This window comes from Puma concolor, chromosome C1, assembly GCF_028749965.1.
Source record: "Puma concolor isolate L17-30 chromosome C1, mPumCon1.1.hap2, whole genome shotgun sequence".
NCBI lineage: Eukaryota > Metazoa > Chordata > Mammalia > Carnivora > Felidae > Puma > Puma concolor.
This window is the reverse complement of record NC_141674.1, coordinates 101,668,987-101,695,656: the sequence shown is the minus strand read 5'-3', so window position 1 is coordinate 101,695,656 and position 26,670 is coordinate 101,668,987. Positions and strand designations below refer to the sequence as shown.

Below are 26,670 nucleotides of genomic sequence, written 5' to 3'. Positions count from 1 at the left end.
AAATCCAAAGCTTTCAGTGTCACCCCAATATCCAGGCAGATCGGGAAGCACACGAATAATATTGGGAGATATTTTTAAGGGCCAGGCTTGGATGTGGTGATTTATCACTCTGCTCATGTCCCATGCCTAGAACTCAGTCACAAGTTGCCATCTAAGGATAAAGAGGGATGAAAAATGTCTGACTCTCATAGTAGGAGGAAAGAAAATGAACTGTTTGATGAACAGCTAGTCACTTTTTTCCACAATATATGTCACAAAAATTTTGTTGCTGCAAAAATTGGGGTTAGAGAGCTGTCACTTGTAAGACAAAGCTAGTGACATTTTCTCTGCAATGTTAAAAACACTTAATTTTACTTTTTTCTCCTTACTCCATTTTTCCTTCATTTCTTTTATCTGCAACCTATTTTATTAATCATCTGCCGGTGATTTGGCTGAACTGATTGTCCATAATGTTTTATTTTGAAATCTGTATTCACATTGAAGAAGAAAGAAAATTAGTAACGTAGTATGACATGCATAAACATCTAGTTAATTTTGTCTTATAAAATCTAACTGGAAGGCCAACAAACTCTTCACTGCTTTTCTAATACAAACACAAGACTCTTTTCCCAAATGGTTTAAAGCTATGGGAAGAATTATGATCAAAACGAAGAATGATGTCATCAATGATTACTTACTTTTTAGTCTGTAAGCAATTCATCTTTATATTCAAGCTGCAATCCAAAGACAGTTTCATCTTATAAAGAAAATTTTAATGAAGGCCAAAATTTTGGAAAAATTTCTATGATAATGTATCAGTGGCAGCCTAGGTGGTTGCTATGGAGACTCTCAGGAAAATCTCTTTCTGGCATGAGTCCTCTGGATTCACTATGCATCAGACATTTTATTGTCATGACAAGAAGAGAGGGCTTGGAGATATGACTTGTGACTAGGCTGCATGGATCTAGTCTCTCCCACAAGATAAATACGTACATTGCAACAAGAAAGGAAAGTCAACAGTTTTTGTAAATTGCCTGTGAAAAGACTGCTTCTGGAAATTGTGCTTTCTCTTTAATATCTATATTAAAGAATTAGGGTGGCCAGAGAAACTTTCCCTTGGTAGGTCCAAATTATGAACAGGAGTTGTGAAGCAGCAGCATTTTTAAACCTGCTCCCTGCCCCCCAGAATGAAGTAAAATCGTAGGGTCTGGATATCACTACGGCCCTCACACACATTTTTTTCCCCAAAGAAAGCAATCAAAAGAGTTAGAACGTCTTCACCTATAGAAGGTCAGCTGGCAGGCCGTGCTGAATGAAATTAAGCTGCAGGTCACGTGCATCACCTTAGCCATCCCTGGTCCGTTGGGATAATTGAAGCATCTCACAGCAAGAGCAGGGTTTGGGAGGAATAGTTAAGCATTGTATTTTATAGGTACAAAAGCAAAACACCTCTGGTTGAGTTCTGCCCCTGTCTGTCCTGAAATTAGTCTTAATGCAATAAAAAAATAAATAAAAGTAAGTCTGCCCTCCCCCCCCTCCCCCAAGAGGGGCATCTCTCATTCTGGCAGTCCTAAAACAGGTGTTGTAGAGGTTAATTAAACAAGATGGATCTGAGATTCAGGTAATCTGGCTTCTAACTCTGGTGCCATCAGTCATACACTGTGGGACTTGGAATAAGGCTGTTGTAAGAATAAAATGATATAACTATGTACAAGATATAGCCAGTAATCATGAAGCAGGAGTTGTTGTTATTACCATTATTATTATTACTATCATTATTATTTGGGGGATTCTGACCGCGATCTTTTAGATAGTGGTGACTGTGGGGTGGGGGAAAAAAAAAAAAAGATTCCACTTACCAGTGAAGGACAATTTGAAAGAACTGGGGCTGATTAGGCCGAGAAGACGGTTTAGAAAGACATTAATCCCGACTACAGTTAGATAAAGGATCTCTTGGAGAAGTGAGCCCACTGGTTTAGGAAGTCCCTGGGAGGAGGACTCAAGACGGAAGCAAAAGATGTGAGTCGGGGAGATAAATTTGACTTCACATAAGGAAGTATTTGGGGCAGAGTAGAAGGGAGAAGAAAATGGCATGGGATGTCTCTTGAGAGAGCCAGTTCTCCATTTTAGGTTAACCAGGATCGAAGAAATTTTGAAAGGTGTTGAAATCGTGGGCGGGATTCCAGGGATTCTGAGTTTCTAGACAATACCTCGGACCACAGGGTCTCCAAGAAGCAACAGAGCGGGGGCAAAGCGAGTTAAAGGAAGCCAGACAATCTCGAGGCTTGCCTCGTCCTGACCTCACCATCTTGCACAGTTGCCCTACTGGAAACTCCTAAAATTTAATCTGGGAGTCCGGCCTCGGAGTTGCATGGAGCTGGGAAGCTCGGTTGCTATGGCGACGGGAGCAGTTGGCCGCAGGATTCAGGGCAGGTTTGGGGGAGGGGCACCGCCTACGTTCAGGGAATGGGGCGTGGCTTCGGTTACTATGGCAGCGGGGACGCTCAGTGCGGGCCTGAGCCCAGTTTAGACGCCAATGCCCCTCCCGTCCTTTGCATGGCACCCAAGAAAGAGAAAGGTGGGACTCCAAGCACCAGTTCTAAGATATGGGAATCCTCGCTCATCGCTGCACACTTCAATCAGGTGAGCCCAGAGCCCTGAAAGTCCTCTCTGACCCCGGGAATGCCAAAGCCCCGCCAGACCCTCCAGGAAAGGCAGCCAGGCTCGCCCCTTTTCCAGACGCCACCGCCGCCCTTTCTGAAAACTGTTCTTGATTCCGCTGTGCTACGCTTTGGGAGTTCCGCCCACTAAACGTCCCACGCTCCCATCCGCGCAGAGTGGGCGTTAAAGGAAGAAGGAAGGGGGCGCCGGTCAATCAGTGCGATTTCATAGGGTGGAGAATCCGGAGTGAGGGGGAAGGGAGGTGGTGTAGCTCTGACTCCTCAAGATCCTTTTCAGTGAAGTCGCCTAGATGGCACTCCAAAATTACACTGGAGTTGTCTTTATGAACTGTTTGCTTCCTGCGGACATCTGAAGGAATCATCCTGTTAAATCATCCGTAGCCTGGCCTGTGGTAAGTAAGGCTTACTAAATGCTGTAGGAAGAGAGACATGAAGTAGTTAAGATACCAACGTATTTAATACAAGTGAGCCTTCTGCAGAGAGGAAAAGACGAGATTCTTCTGCAATGCCCTGATACCACAACACCAAAGTTTTGATATATTTTGAAGGTACTGTAAGAGATCAGAGTACTGAGGGGTTGGCTGGTGGACTCATCCGTAGCCTAGCAAAAAGGTATCAGGCAATCTATAACGCCCCTGCCACATGACTTCAAATTGCACCACGTCCCAACCAGACTAGCTCCCCACCCCACTCATACCCACCAACACTTAGTTGGCTGGGGGGCCCAATAACTCTTGTTACCTGCTCCTGGAAATCCACTGCTACACTTAGTTGCTTCTAAATCCAAGATGACATTTGGATGGAGAAAGGTTGATTCTGGGAATTCTGGCCTGCCATTAATTCCAAAGTACTTTAAAAACTGGAAAAACATTTTTTTTTCATTTTCCATGTGTACATACAGTGCACTAGAGAATCAGTACTTAAAGGAAAAATATACCTAAAGTCTTATGATACCCTCATGAGAAATTCGTACTTATGTGTCCTTATTTTCTACTGTAATTGTTTTTTTTTTTTTCTCTCTAAGAATGGTATTCTGTCTGATAAGGAATTCTACCTGATGAAGAATTTCATGAAAGTGGTTAAGACACTGCTGATGCTGACATGACATCATGGAATTTGGGGTTATTTCTATAACTTTTAAGAATGAAGGATGTCAGCTCAGTAGTTCTCAGTTACATTCTCAAATTCTCAAAGATGTTTTTCAAAATACTCTGTTAAAAGCCCCCTCTCTTTTGCTTTTATAAGTCAGCACTGGCCAAAATAACTTTTTCTCCATTTTCTTTGAGATTGTGTAGGCCAAGTTTGGGCTTGGAGTGAACCTTTCTGCTTGAATTATAAAGTGCTGAACAACAGAATTTGATGGGGGTGCTGACACTGCATTAGCTTTAGTGTTGCAAATATGAAGCTATAATTTTCCTAGTTGAATGGAAAACCTAAAGACACTATTTTTCCTTATGGCTCGAAAACCTGAAATAATACTCCGCTTTCTCAGTTCTGCTCAAACAGTATAATTTCAATAAATCTTATTTATTAAGAGAAAGAATTTGAACCCAAAGTAATATGTAGTTTTAAAAACAAAGGCTGAACTTCTTCAGTTTGTTGGAATACACGCATTTTGACAGCAGGGGAAGACAACTCCCCCCTACCTCTCCTAATTTTTATTTTCTCAGTTTGAGTTCATGTCTGCTCCAAGAGGAAAATTCCCAGATTACTTAACCCAGCAGTCCAAAGTTCAGAGGCATGACTTAACCACCAATGTAATAGATTCTGGAGTGGGGTTAAAGAGGACTTCTAGAGGTGTGAATTCCTGATTCATAGGGTTTAGCAAAGTGCTTTGCACATAGTAGGTGCTCAAAAAATGTTTTGCTTTGGCACCCCAAATTTCTCTCTGTACAGTTGCTACTCAAGGAAATATTGTGTGCCAGTATGTACAGTTGAGTGTGTGTGTGTGTCTGTGTGTGTATATGCGTGGGGGGGGGGGTGAGAAAGGAAAAGTCTCAGCATTCCATAAGCTAGTTTTTTAGAATTAACAGATTCAAGAGTCACATCAGTAATGATTTTGAACTCGTGCACATGTGGAGCTGTACTAGACTTTAATGAGAATCAGTAAGTCTACAATCTGGTTTCAGTGAAGTTACCTTGTATCATCAGTATTTTGGGCTGTCCTTTCAGGCTGGAATAATTGCTAATTTTTCGGTTCGTTTTAGGTGGTCCTAAAACACAAAATGATAGCAAATAATACAAGGTAGTCTGTTACTAAGCTCTAAACGAGTAGATAGAGACTAGACTAAGCATTAAATGACTAACTAGAGGTTAGGAAGATGAATGTGGGCTGGGATTGTCAGGAAATGTTCTACAAAATTACTTGCCTTTAGCTAGGCCCTAAAGAATGGGTAGAATTTGAGCTGGTAGAATGAAGGAGGATGGTTATTTTACGTAAGGAGACCAATATAGGCCTTAAATAAATCTGGGACATTTAAATTGAAAGAGAAATGTGGATTAGACTGCTTCTGGGGTACATTGCTCCTAAAATAATCCCGCCAATCAAAAAAGTCATTTACTGACTTTGCTATCCAGGCATTGAAACATTTCTCTTATTAATAGATGTGAAATATCACACCTCAAATTCGATAAAAATATTTAGGCACATTGGCAATAAGATAATAAAAATATCTTCGTGTGGGCTTGTATGTGACATAGACATTATATTTATGATATCCAGCAGCATTAGGGAGTTAAAGATGCTTTAAAAAAAAAAAAAAAGGGAGGGAGCCAAACCATAAGAGACTCTTAAAAACTGAGAATAAACTGAGGGCTAATGGGGGGTGGGAGGAAGGGAAGGGTGGGCGATGGGTATTGAGGAGGGCACTTGTTGGGATGAGCACTGGGTGTTGTATGGAAACCAATTTGACAATAAATTTCATATTAAAAAAAAACCAAACAAGATAAATTAAAATCTTAATGCAACTGTCAAGGCCGCCTCTACTGGCCACAGTGAGAGGAAAAGGTGCTAACCTAAACACTTGGTGACTGAAGGCACTATTTGGAGAACTTCTGGTCTAAGATATTTTTATTTGTACTGTTTTATCATGGTAAAATATAATAACGAAATTTGCCATTTCCACCATTTTTAAATGTACCGTTGGTGGCATTAAGTACATTCTTGTTGTTTAACCATCACCACCATCCCTCTCCAGAACACTTTCATGTTCCCTGACTGAAACTATACCCATTAAAGAATTCCCTATACCTCCCTCCCCCCAGCTCCCGGCAACCACCATTCTAGTTTTTGTATCTGTGAATTTAACTAAATATTTCATTGTAAATGTAATCATCTAGTACTTGTCTTGCAGTGACCGGCTTATTTCACTTAGCATAATGTCCTCAAGGTTCATTCATGTTGTAGCATGTATTAAAATTGCCTTGTTTTTAAGGCTGAATAATATTCCATCGGATGTATGGGGTACGTTTTATTTATCCATTCATCCATCAATGGGCACTTCTAATTCTTAGTTATTGTGAATAATGCTGTTATTAATAGGAGTGGACCCATTTTACAAAAAGAATACGAGTGTCCAAAAATCTGCTTGAGTCCCTACTTTCAATTTTCTTAGTATATAACTAGAAGTGAGAATTTCTGGATACTATGGTAATTGTATGTTTAATTTTTTGATGAACCACCATAACATTTTCCACAGTGGCTATACCATTTTATATTCCCACCAACAATGCAAACGTGTTCCAATTTCTCCACATCCTTACCAGTACTTTTAAAATTCTGGGGAGAGATAGGTAGATAGATGATAGATAGATAGATAGATAGATAGATAGATAGATCGATAGATAGATAGATTCAGCCATCCTAATGAATGTGAAGTGGTATTTTAGTGTAGTTTTAATTTGCATTTCCCTAATGATTAATGATATCAAGCATCTTTTTATGTACTTCTTGGCCATTTGTATATCTTCTTTTGCCCACATTTTTAATGGAGTTGTTGGGGTTTTATTACTGTTGAATTGTAGGACTAATTTATATATTCTGGCTACTAACGCTTTATGAGGTATGTGATTTGCAAATACTTTCTTTTATTTCCATGGGTTTCCTCTGCATTCTGTTGGCAGTGTCCTTTGATGCACAAAGAGTTTAGTTTTGATGATGTTCAATTTATTTAGTTTTTCTTCTCCTTCTTGCCTATGCAAGAAATCACTACCAAACCCAGTGTCATGATGCTTTTCCCCTATGTTTTCCTCTAAGATTTTTATGGTTTTAGTATTGAATTTAGATGCATGGTCTATTTTGAGTTAATTTTTGTGTATGGTGTGAGATTATGGTCCAACATTATATATATATACACACATGTATATACATGTATATACCCATACATATGTATACATATTTATGTATATATATCTACATATACATATGCGTGTGCGTATACACATATGTATACATGTAATATACATACATGTATATCACATATATGTATTATGCATGTGTATGTGTGTGTGTGTGTGTGTGTATATCCACATGTGGATATCCACATGTGCATGTGGATATCTAGTTTTCCCAGCCCCAATTGTTGAAAAGGCTGTCCTTTCTCATGGAGAAAGGGTGGGGCAAGGGAGAGTTACAAGAGCCAAAAAATTTCCTACCTTATTGAATGTGGCTTTTTCTTGATTGGGCATTGCTTGGTGCTTTAGATCTTTGACTGGTTTCAGTGCTCCTATAAAGTAATTTCAGCCAGTTTCAAGTTGTTTTTCTAATGTTTCCAGGGGACGCAGAGGCATGTAACTGCCTAGTCTGCCATTTTTTTGATGTCACTGTGGTCTAAGAGAACTTGTAATCAATTATGATCTTCCCATTTCTTCCAAGCCTATTAGAGGACAGGTGATGCTGAGAAAGTGGAGATTAGTAGAAGCTTTGTTCATGACAACTTAGGAAAATTTTTCACAATTGTCCAAACAATATAGCCATTCCCTCTAGGAGCTTACAGATTGCACAAGACCTGCCTCTGGGTAATGTCACGTAGCTTCAGAATGAGTGGGCTTCATGTTTCAATTGGCCTTTTGTGTTATGGTCCAAGCTTTGGTGCCACTATGGGAAAAAAGAATCTCGCAATGTTTTCTATGTTAAGTGACAACATGATAACACTACAGGAAATATTCAGAAGTCAGATACAAATCCTTTTTTTTTTTTTCTTTAAGATGTTATGAACATGTGTCTCAAACGTGTTCTTCACAGTTCCAGGTTCCGCAAAAGTTGTTCGGGTTGATTTAGATATCTCACAGGTAGAATTCTGGAGATTTTGCTAATTTTAATTGTTAACCCCTTTCATATTTTCAGATTATCTGAGGATGTTTATTTCTTTTCATTTGTTCCTGGTTTAAGGTCTCAAATTTTTTAAGTTTGTTTTTATTTATTTTTGACAGAGCAAGAGAGAGAGAGAGAGAGAGAGAGAGTGTGTGTGTGTGTGTGTGTGTGCACGCGTGCCAGAGAGGAACACAGAGAGGGAGAGAGATAGAATCCCAAGCAGGTTCCATACTATCAGTGCAGAGCCTGATGCAGGGCTCAGTCTCATGAACCATGAGATCATGACCTGAGCAGAGATCAAGAGTTGGACTCTGGGGGCGCCTGTGTGGCTCAGTTGGTTAAGCGTCTGACTTTGGCTTAGGTCATGATCTCATGGTTCTTGAGTTTGAGCTCCATGTTGGGCTCTGTACTGACAGCTCAGAGCCTGGAACCTGCTTCAGATTCTGTGTCTCCTTCTCTCTCTGTCTGCCCCCCCCCAACTCATGCTCTGTTTCTGTCTTAAATAAACATAAAATGTTTTTTTATTTGTTTAAGAGTTGGATGCTGAATCAACTGAGGCACCCAGGTGCCCCTAAGGTTTCATTTTTATGTGTAGTAAAAAGGCAGCTTCAACTCAAGAGACCATCTTTTGGCATAGAAACTTTCCATTTGCTTACTGTGACCCATCACAAAAAAAAAAAAAAAAAAAAAAGAAAAAAAAAAGAAAAAAGTTTATGGCAATTCACATACCCCTTAACCCAGTCAGCTTTGCTATTGTAATTCACTGATTTCATTTTGTAATTATGATTTTAGTTCCCTAATGCCCAACTTAAGGGACTCAATACTACTTGTCATTTGCCTTACATTTATCATTAAGATTTTACTTCTTGGTTAATACTTCAATTCTTATTTAATATGATTACTTACATACTTAAAAATATTTGGGGGGGTGCCTGGGTGGCTCAGTCAGTTCAGTGCCCAACTCTTGATTTCCACTGAGGTCATGATCTCATGGTTTGTGAATTCGAGCCCACGCTGATAGTGCAGAGCTTGCTTGAGATTCTCTCTCTCTCTCTCTGTCTCTCTCTCTCCGTGTGTGTGTGTCTGTGTGTGTGTGTGTGTGTGTGTGTGTGTCTCCCTGCCCCTCCTCTACTTGCTCGCTCGCTCTCTCCAAATCAATAAATAAACTTAAAAAATATATTTGGGAACATCTACCATAATATGTTGAGGTCCTTACTGAGACTCAGGAGGTCTTGCTTCCAACTTCTGTATTTTCATTTTCAATGTATGTTTTTACACATTGAAATGTATGATGCAGGGCACCTGGGTGGCTCAGTCAGTTGAGCCTCCAACTTCAGGTCAGGTCATGATCTCAAGGTTCATGAGTTTGAGCCCTGCATCGGGTTCACTGCTGTTAGCATGGAGCCTGTTTTGGATCTTTGGTCCCTCTTCCTCTCTGTGCCTCCCCCACTCATGCTCTGTCTCTCAAAAATAAATAAACATTAAAAAAAGAAGAAATTCATGATACCTTTCAGGTAAGTAATAATATTGGCATCAAAGACCCAAGCTGTGGGGCGCCTGGGTGGCGCAGTCGGTTAAGCGTCCGACTTCAGCCAGGTCACGATCTCGCGGTCCGGGAGTTCGAGCCCCGCGTCAGGCTCTGGGCTGATGGCTCAGAGCCTGGAGCCTGTTTCCGATTCTGTGTCTCCCTCTCTCTCTGCCCCTCCCCCGTTCATGCTCTGTCTCTCTCTGTCCCAAAAATAAATAAACGTTGAAAAAAAATTAAAAAAAAAAAAAAAAAAGACGCAAGCTGAGGACATACATGGTAGTGCCATCCTTTCCTGTGTTCACCCAGAGGTGGAGACTCCTTGGGTATCTGGGCTAACCCGCCCCTTTCATACCACTGAGGATCTAAGCATGGCAAGGTTGAGACATTCAGTGATTTATCTTCCCTCGCTTTGGCTCTAGGCTTTATCTTATAACTTAGTATTTACAGAATGCCTTGAATTATGTGCTATCAATTCATGTTTTGTAGAACACAAGTATAATATGAGCTGCTTCGTAGCAAAATCGTATCTTTAGACTTCTTGTACCTACCCCATACTGACTTGCATGGTTCTAAGCACAGGGTACCACACTCAAGCTATATTAATGGAATTAATTCACTGATCTACTTTGAAATATGAAGAAATATATATTGTGGAAATCAGGACAATTAGTAGACCAAAGAGATGTATTCTAAGAGAAGAGGAAGGGACAGAAAACACTCATTCACATAAAAGAGCATCCCAGCAGGTACATAGCATGATTATGACAGTGTCCAGAAAATAACTACGCAATGATACCATTTCAAAACTTCTCAGATATTTCAGCTGCCAGCCAGGAGGTATTCAAGTGAAAGTTCTTCAGAATATTTAGTTAGTAGTGTCTCCTTATTATACTCCAGTTGCAGAAGATTTTTTTTCTCTTATTAACTGTAGCTTAGTGACAATAGCTGAGTTGTGCACATTTGAAAAATAATAATAGAGTTCCTTAGAGTCTTGGACAAAGTTTATAGTTCTTGTAAAGGTTTAATAATGTGGATAAGGGTTCAAGATAGGTATTGCTGAAATGTTAATATCCCAGACCTCTTAAACAAACAAAGTTGTAAAACACATAGATGTTAGGATTATAATAAACTGAGTTTAAGTCAGTTTTGGGGGGAAATGTTCAACTGAAATGAAGCGCTTGAGCCATTACGAGTGCACTTTATCAAAAAGGGAAATACATTTTATTAGGCAGAATCCTTGAGCAGTTTTTGAGAGGCAGTGAAGGATTTTTCAACTTTTTTGATCTTAAACAGTGAGCTATTTCTCATGTTAATGTGTATTTAAGACTTACTGGAAATACTCATAATATGAGCTGAAGACTGATGTCTGGCAGCGAGCATATTTCTGAAATTGGGTTGGTTTTTATTACTATATTTTCTGAAATATGCTTTCATTGATATTTACAAAACAAATTGCCAGTTCACACAAAGGTTGTTTTAATAAAAGCCAACGAAAACAACTGAGTTGCTAGGAAGAATGTTAAGAGGGAAATGGACTTTTCGTAACCTCACATTATAATTTCTCTTTTCTGGACAAAAATGTATTATTTGAATGAGTTTGGAACTGAAAGGAATTAGCATGTCAAAATATCTACCTAGATGTTATATGTGATCACTTTTATTACAAATGAAAAATATTAAATATAAGTAAAATGTAAGTGTTGCCAATGTGAGTTTGGCAACACCCTAGGAAAATGTTAGTTAAGAAATGGTGAATGTTGACCATGTTTCAACTCTAGCCTTAGAAACCATCATTGGCTCCCAGTTACCCATGGGATAAAATCCAAGATGTTCTGCCTGGCTTTCACAGCGCTGCCTAATTTGGCCTTTCTCTGTCCATCCATCTTCTTCTCTGTCTACTCCAGTTGAATGGTCTCCGTGCTATTCCCAGGCACGTACTGACTAACTATACCCATGCAGGTTCCTGGCCTGAAGACCATCCAACTCCTTCTCATTAAAATCCTCCCTCGTATCTTCCAGAAAGGAGCTCAAGTCACATAGTTCTGCCCATCACTGACTTTTCTCCTTCTACCGAACTACTCCAGTGATTGTTATCTTTAATGTGATCCTATTTTGAGCTGTGGTCCAACAATTTCAGAGGCATCTATTGTATCTCAATTCCCTTACAACATTGCAAATTTCTGGAAGGTAGCAGAAGGAACATGTGATTCCTTCCTTCCTGATCACAGCACCTAAGAGTGCTAAGTAAGTACATAGTGATCTTCAAGAAATACTTTTGAATCAAATTCATTGATTGGATTTTACTGTGTCAGCCTCCTGGCCTATTCTCTCCTTTGAGCTCTAGGATTAGTCTCAACCCATTGGCTGTAAGAACTTAAATTGAAGAAAATCTCAAAGCCTTAGTTTTTACAACCATAAAAGAGGGACAGTGGTCATACCTCCATTACAGATATGAAAGCAATTGTTGAGAGGATTTAAAGGCATCTAACATGTAATATCTCAGACTCCAAACCCAAGTCCCGTATTTTCCCCCTTCAAACCTGTTCCTCCCACGTCTTCACCTCACTGAGTGGATTCACCATTCACCCAGTGAGTCACTAGGGCCAAAAATCTTGCATTTGTTGTTTTCTTCCTCTTTTCTGCACTCTGTAATTAATTTTTAGTAAATCCTGTTGGTTCCACCTTTGAAATGTTTCTAAAATCTGTCCTGTTGGTCTCAACTCCACTGTTACATCCTATTCTAAGCCATCATCATCACCTGCCTAAGCTACAGGTAGCTCAAGAGCTTTAGAACTTGGTTTCTTACTTGCATTCTTGCTGACGGAGAGTCTTGTCACCATATAGCAGTCAGAGTGTTTCTCTTAATACACAAGACTTTGAGTAAAATCCCGAGTGGTCTACCATGGGCTTTAAAGACCGTGTGTGTGTGTGTGTGTGTGTGTGTGTGTGTGTGTGTGTGTCCTCTGCTAACTACTTTGTCTTCATCTCAAATCTTCTGTGACTCTCCCCTTCACTCAGTCCATGGTAGCCACACTGGCCTTTTTGCTGACCTTCAGACCCATCAAAAACACATTGCCATCTTTGCTCTTACTGTGCCCTCTTCTCAGAATGACCCTTCCCAAAATAATCATGTGAGTCGCTCTTTCCCTTCCTTTAGGATTCTGTCCAAATATCTCCTTCCCTGACCATCCTATTTAAACTACACCATCACATTCCATCCACTTAACCCTGACTCTGTTCCTGACCTTCTACTTTACATATATTTCATTATTGTCTATTTTCCTCCATGAGAACGTCCGCTCCATGAGGGCAGGGATTCATCTTACTGACTGATACATCACCAACCCCTGGCCTATAGAGGGGCTCAAATAGCATTGCTGAATGCAGGAATAGTAGGGCCTCAATAAGGAGGAGCTCCTGGTAATAATAGCGTGACTATATTTACTGGAGCAGCATGAAAATCAAATAAAGTATCTGAAGGAATGTGGAACACTATGTAGCCCAGTATAAATATTTATAATAATAATCATTATTATGTTATTATAGGATAATATACTAATTATTGTTGTTATTACTCTTTTATATATTTTCACCTGGTCGTTACACATGTCTTCAAACTCAGTGTGTTCAGAACTGGTACTAACTATCCTGTTCATTGAAGTTAGAAACACCCTAGCCCCATCTCTTCTCGTAACAAATTGGTCAGCAAATCTTATTACTGTGGCCTCTCTAGTTCACTTCCTTCTTTTTCACGCCTCGTAACTTCCAACACCATTATGATCACCTTCTCAACTTCTTCTTGCCTGCCTTCATCCAGGAGGGAAAATTAAAAATATGTTAACTGGCACAATTACATGGAAATCAACATATAAATTTAACAGTTAAATTACTTTTTCTTTCTTTTTTTTTTTTTACAATTAAATTACTTTTTATTCTTTATATAAACTCAATTATGTGTACCTTATGAAACTCCTTGCCAGATGGTATAGTTTTTCGTCCTTATCAGTCATCACATTTTTCCGATGATTTCCAAATCATTTGTTGGTTTTCAGAAGTGTTGGTGCAGCCTTTGGTTGATGGGTTTCACTTCCTAAAAGTTGCCCTTGTCTGAGCCATGAGGTAACATGAAGAAATGTGCATAGGCTCTTCTGTGACTTTCCTTTTAAAATGGTAGTCGTTATGCAATTTGTAGTTCTCTGTATGTAGAGGATTTCTCTCAAAATCAACAATATCATTTGTCATAGTAAAAGTAAATTATACTTTTGGATTTCTTATAATTCCAGCCTTTGAACTGCGAATAATTATGTTGAAATTTTTTTCTAGCCTTCATAATATTGTGAGTTTTTTTATATTTAATTTGTTTATGATCAATTAAGTCACAAAACCATTTCTTGGAATGTCACATTCAATTAGTTGACTTAATTTTATAAATTTTTGATCACCCTAAATCTACTTGGTTAACATTGCATACTGTGGCTAAAGTTTAAGATTGAATAAATTGAAAGAGGTTAATAATTCATCGTGCTCTGCATTTTTGTCATAAAATAATAAACCCATTTCTGTATAATTTATTAAACAAAAAATTATTTTTCTCTTATAATTGATTACTTTGCTTTGTTTCAAGTTGTACTCTTTATTCATTTGTTTCTATATATCTTCTACATCTCTTTTATGGTTCACTTTATTAATTTTATATGGGCAAAATGTTTTCATTTCTCTCTGACAAAACTAAAGAAAGTATTGAAATTCATAGTAGAATATTTCACTAAAGCCAAATCCCTAAAAGTTAGTTGCACTTTTCAAATGTTTAACTTCTCCCACTTCAGATTTACATTAAAATGAACACACAGTCTTGGCATGATTTCTTCTCAGTCGGTGCAATGCTAGCACTATGTGTTGCCCAGCTGGGTTCTAATATTTCTCTAATGTCCAATCTTGAGCTCTCTTCAGATATATTATTTAATTATCTCTAGTGTTTGTTTAACATATGGTAATAAATAGGGGCTCCTGGGTGGCTCAGTTGGTTAAGCGTCCAACTTTGGCTCAGGTCATGATCTCACGGTTCATGAGTTCAAGCCCTGCATCAGGCTCTGTGCCGATAGCTCAGAGCCTGGAGCCTGTTTCAGATTCTGTGTCTCCCTCTCTCTCTGCCCCTCCCCTGCTCACATTCTGTCTCTCTCTTTCTCTCAAAAGTAAATAAATTTTAAAAATATGTATTAAAACCCCTTATGGTAACAAATGGAAAATTTATAAAGAAGGTACTAATATTGACTTCATATACATCCCTTATTGTATCAGCTGAATATATCGAATACATACTGAGTTGGGATGAAAACAAAACATCTGAAATTTTCTTCAAAACTGTGGGCTGTTGGAGTCCCTGGATGGCTCAGTGGGTTAAGTGTCCAACTCTTGATCTCAGCTCAGACTGAGCTTAATCTCAGGGTCTTTCTTGTTCTCAGGGCGCTGAGTTCAAGCCCCCTGTTGGGCTCCACACTGGGTGTGAAGCCTACTTAAAAAAAAAAAAAAAATGTGGGCTGCAACTCCAGACTTTATGCATGTTACCACTCTGGCACCATTTTCAAGTAAATACTTCTCAGTGAAACCATTTTTCTTGGTACCCATTGAAATAGTTTGAGATATCACAAATGCTTTTCTGTCTTGCTACACCAGATCAATAAAAAATACCTAATTACCTTCAGCATCTTGAACTTTGCATATTCGGTATTATTAAAATACTTTTACATGGGACTTTTACAGCTCTATCAATAGTGATTAAAATTTTACTAGTCTGATTTATATGTTTTCCAAAAGGTTGCTCTATCATTTCAGTAGATAAATGCTTTGCCACAGTCAAGATCATAAGGCTACATTGCTATGATATGCCCATACAAATTATTTTTCAAGGTTCAACTAAGTATTTCATGTCTAAAAATGTTCACTTATGTTTACGTAATAGATTGTATTAAAAGTTCTGATTATATGTTTAAAAATGTTTAGTAATTACCTTATTGACACACTTGATTTAAAAGAAGATTTTATTTGAAGCACTTTATTGCATGAAACTGATTTATTGTGTTCTTTTTTTCCTTCATTAGTGATTACAAATTTTCTTTATTGGAATCATGACCTTTAACAAAACATGATAGGCAGTTTGATTTAAAAAACTGTTTTGCCTGTTCAACTTTTAACAATACAACCTTTGAGCTCTATTTCCATCCAACATTTATATCACTTGTAATAATAAGTTAATCAGATTTTTATGTTGAAAGAATCAAGTTGTTTTCATTTTAGAAATGCAAACATTTTTAATGTTGTAATGATTTTTGCACAGTATCAGAACATGCCTCAGGTTGGGGTTGATTATTATTTTCTTCTTTGATCTCACGAAAATCCAGAATATTTACCTGAGTACATGATACTTAAAAGAAATTTTAGAAACATATCCAGACTTTGAAGTCTCTTCACTGTGGGTTTCTATTTAAAATATTTACCATAATTGTGTATGTTATATCAAAAACTACACACACAGAATTGCATTTCACTATAATGACAATAAAAGTAAAAACGAAACAAGTCAAAAGCAATACTTTGAGGTTAGGGTGATGATTCACTAGGGATCCTCCAGAAGCCCAGGATGCTCTACTAAAAGATACGCAGTGTAGCCTTGCTGTCTACTGTGACACAGCCCAGATCCACAGACCTGCTGCAAAAGTCCCCTTGATGTCACAATGCCAGCAAGCCCAGTTATCAACGATCATAGCAACATCTTATAATGATCAGCTTGTACTAACAAGTCAACAGATTTTACATTCTTAATTTTACCACTTAGCACAGTTACTTTCATTCTGTCTACCAGCCAGCATGCATTTCAGTTCAGCCACCAGGTTGGCATAGTGAGCGCTGTGTGTTCAGTGACTGTCGGCGCCTCCTCTTCTCCCCTCTGTGTACCCTCTGTGGCCGCCTGGGTTGTCTTTCTGTAGTACCACTATGACTGTGGCACTTCCTGCTTCTGGCTCAGTTACTTATTGGCCCTTCTCAGTCTTCCTAGCTCTATTCCCGCCTCATCGTCCCTCCCCTATCCAGACTCCCCGTCATGCCTGACAACTAGATAACTCAAACCTGCTGGGCAATTTTGTGCTTTCATATATAAGATATAGATATAGATATGATATAGATATAGATATAGATATAGATATAGATATAGATATAGATATATAGATAGATATAGATATATAGATAGACATAGATACAGATATAGATATAGATATATAGATATATATAGATATATATATATTAGAATATCCTTCCTTCTCCTACACCGCTTGGTGAACTTTTTTTTTTTTTTTTCCCAACGTTTATTTATTTTTGGGACAGAGAGAGACGGAGCATGAACGGGGGAGGGGCAGAGAGAGAGGGAGACACAGAATCGGAAACAGGCTCCAGGCTCTGAGCCATCAGGCCAGAGCCCGACGCGGGGCTCGAACTCGCGGACCGCGAGATCGTGACCTGGCTGAAGTCGGACGCTTAACTGACTGCGCCACCCAGGCGCCCCTCTTTCTTAAAGTCACAACTCAAATGTTCTTCCTCCATGAAACTATCCCTTGACTTCTCATTTCCTACATTTGATTCACCATGTTTCCATGGTTCTTATGAATAACATGATGATGGCACTTACCGTGTTTATTAGAGTTATTGATGGGTCTGTCCTCTCACATGACTGTGAAATTCTCAAGGACGAGAAGTGAGTGGTATTGTCTTTGGGTCTCCCCTCTGGAAACAGTGCCTGGAACATATTCAGTCAATCTCAATTGGAAAAATGACAAAACAAATGCAGTAATCCTTCCTATTATTTGTACTAAAACTACCCTCCTTTAAATCATGTTCTTCCCATCCCATTAGTTTTCTTCTTTTTCTATTGTGGGCAAACAAACAAACAGTAATAATAGATGTCCAGCCCGATATACTTTGACATATGTATACACCCCTGTAATCCATCATCTAGATGAAGATATAGAACACTTCCAGACCTACAGCCGGTTTTCTCACACCTTCATCTGTTGATACTTATAGCCCAGGGAGTCCACACAACTCTGACTTCTAACATCCTCAATTTTTCTGCTGTTCTTGCATTTTATATAAATGAACTAATACACAATTTATCCTTTTTGCTCAACATAATGTCTGTGAAATTCATATATGCTGTTGCAGTGTAAGTAGTGTGTTCTTTTTTATGGAATTATACTATTCCATTGTGTAAATATGCCATTATTTTTTTATGCATTCTCCTGCTGATTGACATTTGGGTCATTCCTAATTTGAAATATTACAAACAATGCTATAAACGTCTTGTGCAAATTTTTTCTTTGGACATTTGTACTCATTTCTCTTGGGTATATACTTAGGAATAGAAATGCTAGGTCATATGATAGACATGTGCTTAGCTTTAGTAGCTACTACAACAGAGTTTTCCAAAGGGTTTACAGCAATTTACACTCCCATCAGTAATGGATGAGAGTACATGTCGCTTATCAATCTTCTTTTTTTCTTTTTGAGAGAGAGAGAGAGAGAGAGAGTGCACCTGAGCTGGGGAGGAGTAGAGGGAGAAAGAGAAGAGAGAGAGAGAGAGAGAGAGAGAGAAAATTTCAAGCAGGCTCCATGCTCAGCATGGAGCCCAATGTGGGGCTTGATCCCACAACCCTGGGATCATGACTTGAGCTGAAATCAAGAGCGTTAGGTGGTGATTAGTTCATGAGAATGGAGCCTCATGAATGGGATGAGTGCCCTAATTAAAGAAACCCAAGAAAGATCCATCACCCCTTCTTCCATTTGAGGTTTTAGTGAGAAGATCACCATCTATACACCAGAAAGTGAGCTCTCACCAGATGCTGAATCTGCAGATTCCATGATCTAGGGCTTCCCAGGCTCTAGAACTGTAAGAAATAAGGTCTGTTGTTTATAAGCCACCAAGTCTGTGGTATTCCATTATAACACCCTAAAGAGACTGAGACATACTGTATATTTCCCCCATCTATCCGAAATTTGTTTTAGTCAATCCTCCCCCTGAAGTCCCTCCTTCCTCATGACCAGTTTATTTGCCATTCTGTCAATCTTTCCAGCTGTTCAATCCTTTTTTAAGTGTTATGCCTAAAACTCAACACAACTTTCCATGAAGACACTCTGGTTTCGTAAAATGGTAGGATAATGTTTTCTATTTAACTCCTCCTTTTTTTTCCAGACAGGAGGAGCAAAGGCCCTTCAATAGACCTGTAGCACATTGAGCTGGTGGTTATGGGAAGCATTACATATAGACACGTTCCCTATAGTCGATCATCTAAACTTATGACTGGATTATGTTTTCCTCAAAGCATTCGCTGAGACTTCCCACACTGAATCTCATCTGATATATGTGCTTGCTCAGCTCAGAGACCTTTGTGAAATCTCCCTGCAGTGCTGAGCTATCCCCTTGGCACAGTGTCATTGTCAAAATATCTGATAATGACGGCAAGACAGGGTGACAGAGGAAGGCTCACTGTCTGGAAATCAGAACATGCTTCTCTCTCTCTGTGTCAGCTTGCCAAGATGTCATAGATTTTTCTTTCCATCTGCAAAATAAAGGAATTAGACTAAATGACAATGAAAGAAGCCACCCAGCGTTGGATTTGGGATTTTAGATTTCATTGTAATCTATTTTCATATTTTTAATAAAAGTAGTTAAATAAAACCTGTTCAAGAATGATCCCTAGGGCTCCCCCCCCCCACCCTGTTACTACTACTTCATGCAGAGAAGGACCTGCTTAAGCCTACCTTTGCTTTTAAGTACTCCCATGGTAACTCAATATTTTTGGGATGAAAACTTGCAAAATGCTTTCTAAGATTACATAAAAGTCTGTTTCCTGGCCTCCCCTCGTCCTCCTCCCTCACAGTCATTATTCTTTGTGTTGTTCTTATTGCGTCTTCTACTAAATATGACTAGAGTGTGTGGCCCTGGGGGGACAGGCAATGGCCCAGTTTCTCAGGCAGTGTACATTGAAATAGAAAATGGAGAAGGAACCCCCCCCCCCCAAATTATGTAAACATCCATGAAAAAAACATACGATCTCCAGAAATGTACATGACTCCATATATGTACATAATATCTGAGTTTGGGTCAAACTAGTTTAAGGTTAGGAATATTGAGTTCAACCACTTATATCTTCACATCGCATATTTAGAAGGCTGAGCGAGTATAAAAATGGTTTCTTTCTTTACACTTGTTATTGTAATTATAAAGTGAAACCTTCAAGAACGCCTATTGTTATCATCTTGCTTAACTTCTTCATTTAGCACTAACCTAGGAAAATGTGGAAAACTGGTTTATTATGACCATGTTTTCAACCTTTGCTATGGAAAGAACTATAGATATATTACACAGTATTACTCTTTGTGATAAAGACGACACTTTCGGTCAGAAGGCTGTATGCTTTAAATTATGTTGAAAGTAAGGATGTGGCCTGTTTTGCTCAAGAAGGTTTTTTGCTTAGTGCCTCTGTGCTCAATAATGAACGGTCTTATCTAGAGATCAAAGGTTTTGGTCATGTGGAGCCGAATTTGCAAATGTGAAGTCCATATGGGGAGGAGACCTCTGGCTGTACCCTCATTAACACCATCATCAAAACAACTGAGGAAGCCAGCTCATCCTCCAAGGCGTGCACTTCACTTTTCCGGTTGCAGCTTTGCTGAAAGATTGCTTGTGGCTTCTTTAGGGTTCTTCCTTTTACTTTATCTGTTGGTTGGCCTCACCACCATGGCTAATTATTCTTTTTCTTTTAATGTTTATTTATTTGAGAGAGAGAAAGGGAGAGTGCACACCTGCGCCCTTGCACGAGAGCAGGGGAGAGGGAGAGAAAGAGGGAGAGAGAGAGAAACTCAAGCAGGCGCCATGCCATCAGCACAGAACCCCGATGCGGGGTTCGATCTCACAAACTACGAGATCATGACCTGAGCCAAAAAAAAAAAGTCGGACACTTAAAATGAACCAAGCAGGTGCCCCTCTAATTATATTATAGGAGCCAGTCAGTGTTCCAGCAAAAGGATGGTTGAAAGTTTTCTCTCTCTTTTGAGTTTCAGCTACTAAAAAAAAAAGTCTTTAAAGTCATCCAGCTTAATTTGGTTGATGAAAATTTTCAGTCAAACAAATAAACATGTAGACACAGAACAATTGTGCTTGACATGTTTTAAATTAATTCAACTGGAAACAGCCTGCACCCTAGCTTGGATTGGAAAAAGTGAGATTAAAACAAAGGCAAGCTAGGCAAAGTGGATGCCTTTCTAGATCCTTCTTATGTTAATCTTTATAGACCTTCCCCACTAGTCAATTCTAAACATTGAAAATGTCAGCTATCCAGCAGGAACCTCTTTACATAATATGCCTTCAGCCCAGGAGTAGCTGAGATGTGGGTAGTCCACAGGGAGACTAGGCCATGATTAAGTGGCCAGCCATTATCTTCCCTGGGTTTGGAGACAGAATTACCCTTTCATTGTCTTCTGAAAGTTTTCCCCATTTTCATTCCTCTGTCCTATTTTGCTATTGACACTTGCCTCCTAATCTTCCTTCCCACCCATCCATCATCTGTTTTAGAGAAAGCAGACAGTGGTCCTTGATACAGAAACATCCCTTCATGGGGAAAATACTTAAAACACTATGAATTTCTGGAGTGTAAGGCCCATCCCAAAACATAACTTTTAAAATGCATTCCAAGGAAAATACAAATAATTTTCTTTTTTTTCAATTCTTAGAGTTCTTATACCTCTCCACTAACATGAAGAACTGAGGGTTGTCTGCCTGTATTTATATCTAATGGGCTTTTCTTTATAAGCAAATACCTGTCATTGACTAAGTCATTCCATTTCAGTAGATTTTAATTTTTTTTTTTCAACGTTTATTTATTTTTCGGACAGAGAGAGACAGAGCATGAACGGGGGAGGGGCAGAGAGAGGGAGACACAGAATCGGAAACAGGCTCCAGGCTCCGAGCCATCAGCCCAGAGCCCGACGCGGGGCTCGAACCCATGGACCGCGAGATCGTGACCTGGCTGAAGTCGGACGCTCAACCGACTGCGCCACCCAGGCGCCCCTTCAGTAGATTTTAAAATGTTGGACATGGTTTAAGACTGATTACACCAGCTAGTGAATATGGAGTCTGCATTAAATTCCGTTGAAAAAACACGTTTCTTCCATGTTAAATTACTGTCCAATGTACTACCTGGAGTATATAAAAAAAGGAGGGAGTGCCTGGATGGCTCAGTCAGTTAAGTGTCCAACTCTTGGTTTCGACTCAGGTTGTGATCTGACGGTTTGTGAGTTTGAGCCCTGTGTCAGGTTCCATGCTGACAGCGTCGGCCTGCTTGGGATTTTCTTCTCCCTCTCTTTCTGTCCCTCGCTCACTCATGCATGCTCGCTCTCTCTCTCTCTCTCTCTCTCTCAAAATTAAATAAGTAAGTAAACTTAAAAAGAGAGAAAAGAATAAAGAGGGTGGGTCAGTGGAAAAAGGAACAATGCAGCAATTCTGTTTTACAGGAGCTTACAATCTGAGAATGACAGACAGCAGTCCTCCTAAAAGTGTGATCCCTTGGGGCATCTGGGTGACTCAGTCCATTGGGAGTCCGACTTCGGCTCAGGTCATGATCTCGTGGCTTGTGAGTTCAAGCCCCGCGTCAGGCTCTGTGGTGACAGCTCAGAGCCTGGAGCCTGTTTCAGATTCTGTGTCACCCTCTCTCTCTGCCCCTCCCCCGTTCACACTCTGTCTCTGTCTCTCTCAAAAATAAATAAACATTAAAAAAAAATGAAAAAAAAAAAGTGTGATCCCTGGACCAGAAGCCATAGCAATAGTGAGGAACTTACAAGAAATGTAGATTCTCAGGCCCCACCCCATTCTTACTGAATCATAGATTCAGAGTGGAGCCGGTTATTTGTGCTTTATCAAGCATGTGTCTGATGCAAACTAATGTTTAAGACATACCCTAATACAGTGATCACAATGTATGTACCATATTACTAGCATAGTACTGACAGTGAGTTTTTATAGGTAGTCAGAGGACATAGAGATCACTGTTGGGCTGGGAAAAATCAAGCAGGAATTTCAGCTGGAAGGAAGACATTCTGTATAAAAAGACCAGGCTGAGGTGAGCAGAGAACTGAGAAAACATAGAGCATATTTGTGATATACAGTTAGCCATAAACCAGACGCTGTGTTAGGTTCTTTACACATATTATCATGGTCAATCCTCACAACAACATATTATTCTTATTTACATGAGAGAGTTGAAGTTCAACATTTTACACAGAGAAATTTACCTGAGCTGTAAGACTTTAGACAAGTAATAGACAGTATGGTATTAAAAATATCTGAGGAAGGGCAGGTAAAGGGCTTTGAGTTCTACTCCATTAGAGTCCAAGAGTTGACAATTAAAATACCTTCTGTAAATGAAGAGTGAAATGATAAATTTGATGTCTTAGGAAAATTAATAGTTTGGAGATAGAAGAAGCTGGAGGCTTGACTGGACCCTGCGGAAGTTGTTTTCAATGGTCCAGATTCGAGGCAGTTATAGGTTGAGCTAGGAGAATCGTCATGAAAATGAAAAGGAAGGGGCATATTCAGGAAACCCTAGGAAGAAAGTAACTGTGGCTGCCAGCCGAGAGGAAAATGGGAGAGGATTTGAAGTTATGATGACTGGGATAAAGGAGAGTCTCAGAAATCAACTAATTTAGCAGGATGAACTTGGATGACTTTACTGTTTGCGATGTGGAAGATTTTGTTTGTTTTGTGTTTAGGCTAGAGAGAGGCAAAGAGCTCAGCTTTTAGATATACTGAGTTTGAGATGACGGTGGAACATCAAAGTAGAAATGTTCATCAGGAAGTCAAACATAGGCTCACAGTCCATGGTTGGAAACATAAACTTAGGGATTGTCAGTAGAGAGGTGCTCCATGGGAGCAGCTAAACTATCCAGTAGAGAGTATGTGCCAGGAGAAGAACAGAAGGTTAAGAACAGAATTCTGTGGAATATCTAAAAGATCCTGATGTATGAAACGGAAAGAAAAGAAAGAGCCTGATGGTCAGAGATGGAACATCCAAAATAGTAAAGACAGAATGAGGACAGGGTGGAGTCCTGGAAGTTAGATCAGGGAGAAGGGCCAAGTCACCCACATATGGAGATGTGGGGAGAAAAGGGCAAGGCAGCTATATTTGGTGATAAGAATATCATTAGTGACCTTCAAGGATGTAATTTCAATAGGGTGAATGGTGGTGGTAATGGTGATCAAGGAGGGAGTTGGAAACAAGACTATAGAGTTTAAGAACATAGGCTTAAATTATGGAAAGAGCCCAAATGTCCAACTGATGAATGGACTAAGAAGATGTGGTGTATACACACACACACACACACACACACACACACACACACACGATGGAATACTACTCAGCAATGAAAAAGAATGAAATCTTGTCATTTGCAACAACGCGGATGGAACTGGAGGATATTGTGCTAAGTGAAATAAGTCAGAGAAATACAGATATCCTATGATTTAACTCATATGTGAAATTTGAGAAACTTAACAGATGTTAAGGGAAACTTAACAGGGGAAGAGCAGGAAAAATAAGATAAAAGTAGAGAGGGAGGCAAACCATAAGAGACTTTTAAATACAAAAGACAAACTGAGGGTTGATGGGGGTGGGGTTGAGGGGTGGGGAAAATGGGTGATGGGCATTAAGGAGGGCACCTATTGGGATGAGCACTGGGTGTTATATGTAAGTGATGAATCACTGGAATCTAGTCCTGAACCCAAGACTACACTGTAGGTTAGCTATCTTGAGAATAATTTTTTTTTTTTAAGAAACGGAAAAAAAACCACATGGAGCTTATCAGTATATGGAAGCCTCAAGTGTAGGTCACATGTTCTGGGGAGTTCAATTATGAAGAAAAGGAGATCAGATGGGAATCAGTTAGTGGGAAGACTGGAACTAGGTAAAGATAGTTATCCATGTGTGAAATGCCATAGAGGGGAAAGGAGAAGGGCTGGAAAACTAGAGAGGGCGAGATGGGACAATTGAAGGAACAAAGTTGTAGACAAGGTCAAAGGAAAGTGAATCATTGGCTCTAGAACAGCAGAGGAGGGATTAGAATCTTCCTCAGTCCAAGGAAAAGAGCAAGTTCTTGAGACTCATGAAGAATGCATGGAGATGAAATGTGAACAGGGGAGGAAACATAAGCAAGAAAATTTTGCTTTTCTGAGGCACTGGAAGTGAGGCCACTGTGTAGAGAGAAAGTGGACAAGCAGGAGACATAGTTGAAGAATTCCTTTCACTATTTCTTTTAAGTGGCATCTGCCCATGAAACTTTGCCTAAGACACAGAGAGAGATGTGGTCTAGTAAAATGCATATCACCTTACGTTGTGACTTTCATATATCTGTCTCCCCTACCAGACCGTGGGGGTCTTTTGAGACCAGAGACTTCGTTTCCGTACTTTTTAAAATCAGACAAGCTCAAAGAATAATATAACAAGCACATTTGTACCATGGAAAATTGTATCATGAAAAATTGACAGTTGCTACTTTGTCTTTCTTTTTTTTTAAGTAAACGCTGAAAAAACCCTGAAAACTTTGTCCTTACCGCCACCCCCTGTTCTATCTCTTTCTCTTTCTTCCCAGAAACAAACTCCAACAAGAATTTAGGCATATCCTCTCAGCCTATCTATGAACTTCTTTATCTATATCCATGAATGATATATAGTACTGTTCACTGTATGATTACTCTATGTTTCTGTATGATGACTATATTTTTTTAATTTCCATATTCTATTTACCAATTCTGCAATTTGTCTTTTTTTATTCAGCGTTCATTGTGTTTTGAAGTCTACCATGTTGAGATATACAGAAAGAGTTCATTACCTTTAATTGCTCTTATCCATTTTTGTATCCTCCATTTTTAGAGTAGCACATACAACATAGGTCCCCACTTAGTAAATGTTCATTATTAGTGAATAAATTAGGATGAACAGTATAATAATTAAAAAAATACTTTGTACGGTGATTTATAGTTATGGAATACTTTCATATATAGTCTCTTTTCACTTTTATTTGTGTATTTCCTTCCCAGGCTGATATGGTTTAAGGATAGTAATTTTGTCCCATGCCTATGCGTTCTATTCCTAATGCCCATTTTGATGTTTGGCACTTAGTAACTCCTCAGTAAATATTGGTTGAATGAATGAATGACTCTCCACTATAAGCATTATTTTACTAAGGTCCATATTCTGAGTATCTGAGTGTTTTTCCAAGACCATGTGGTTGGAATCAGGACTAATAACCAGGTTTTCTGATACTAAAGCCAGTTCTCTTTTTATTACACCATTGAAAGAGCTATTGTAAGGACTATATTAGGGAATCAATAGGAAAGGAATAATTATAATGAATTACTGCCCTGATGTAACCAATAAATAGACTCCATGTACCTGTGTAATTGGAGAAAATTAATAACCATCTCCAGATCGAGGGCTTGAAATTTATCATAATCATTAACTTGGAATACTTAGTCACATGGTCTTTACACGAGGTTCATATGGTGAAGGAGATATGTGAATTATGAGGGTGGATAGTGTTGCAGGAGTGAAGGAATGAGCAGGAAGCAGTTTCATTCAAATAGAACTGCTCTTGCTAAGGTCACTGGTAACCTTCTAATTGCCTTTGACGATATATACCACTCCTCCCCTGACTTCAGTGACGCCTTCCTTCCTGGCTCTCCTCCACCCCACCTTCTTGTCAGCCTCCTGAGAAACTCTTCCCTAACACAGCAGCAGTGGAGTGGAGATCTGAAGAAAGTCATGAGCATTCTAGAAGAAAGATCCCAAGAACTGCCTCAGACACCCACCCATCCTCTACTCTGCCCACCCGCCAGGACTGGTTGATATTGATGAGTCCTTTTTACCCTTTGCTTGTCAATTTGGGGGTCTTATCCCAGTTTTCTCACCAGAGACAGATCTCCACCACCTCTGGCCTTCATTGAACAACTCCTGCTTTCTGGGAGGCTGGAAAAGTCAAGGTCACTGCACAATGCCAGCTCTGGAAAGCTGCAAATCCTGACTCCCTTGATGGGCCAGAGACGTTGAGGTCGTTAAGCAGCCTGAACAGAGGAA

The 26,670-nt window shown here is 39.3% G+C and overlaps 1 protein-coding gene across 1 annotated transcript in view; it reads left to right on the top strand.

Moving 5' to 3' along the window:
- The first annotated feature begins 2,476 nt into the window (after window positions 1-2,476).
- SPAG17 (sperm associated antigen 17) overlaps window positions 2,477-26,670 on the top strand; it is a 236,047-nt gene continuing 211,853 nt past the window's right edge. Inside the window, exons 1-3 of the mRNA XM_086717947.1 lie at window positions 2,477-2,622; window position 2,816; window positions 12,556-12,630. Of these exons, the coding sequence (XP_086574073.1) occupies window positions 2,516-2,622; window position 2,816; window positions 12,556-12,630 (183 nt within the window). The 5' untranslated portion in view covers window positions 2,477-2,515. The remainder of the gene's footprint in view (window positions 2,623-2,815; window positions 2,817-12,555; window positions 12,631-26,670) is intronic.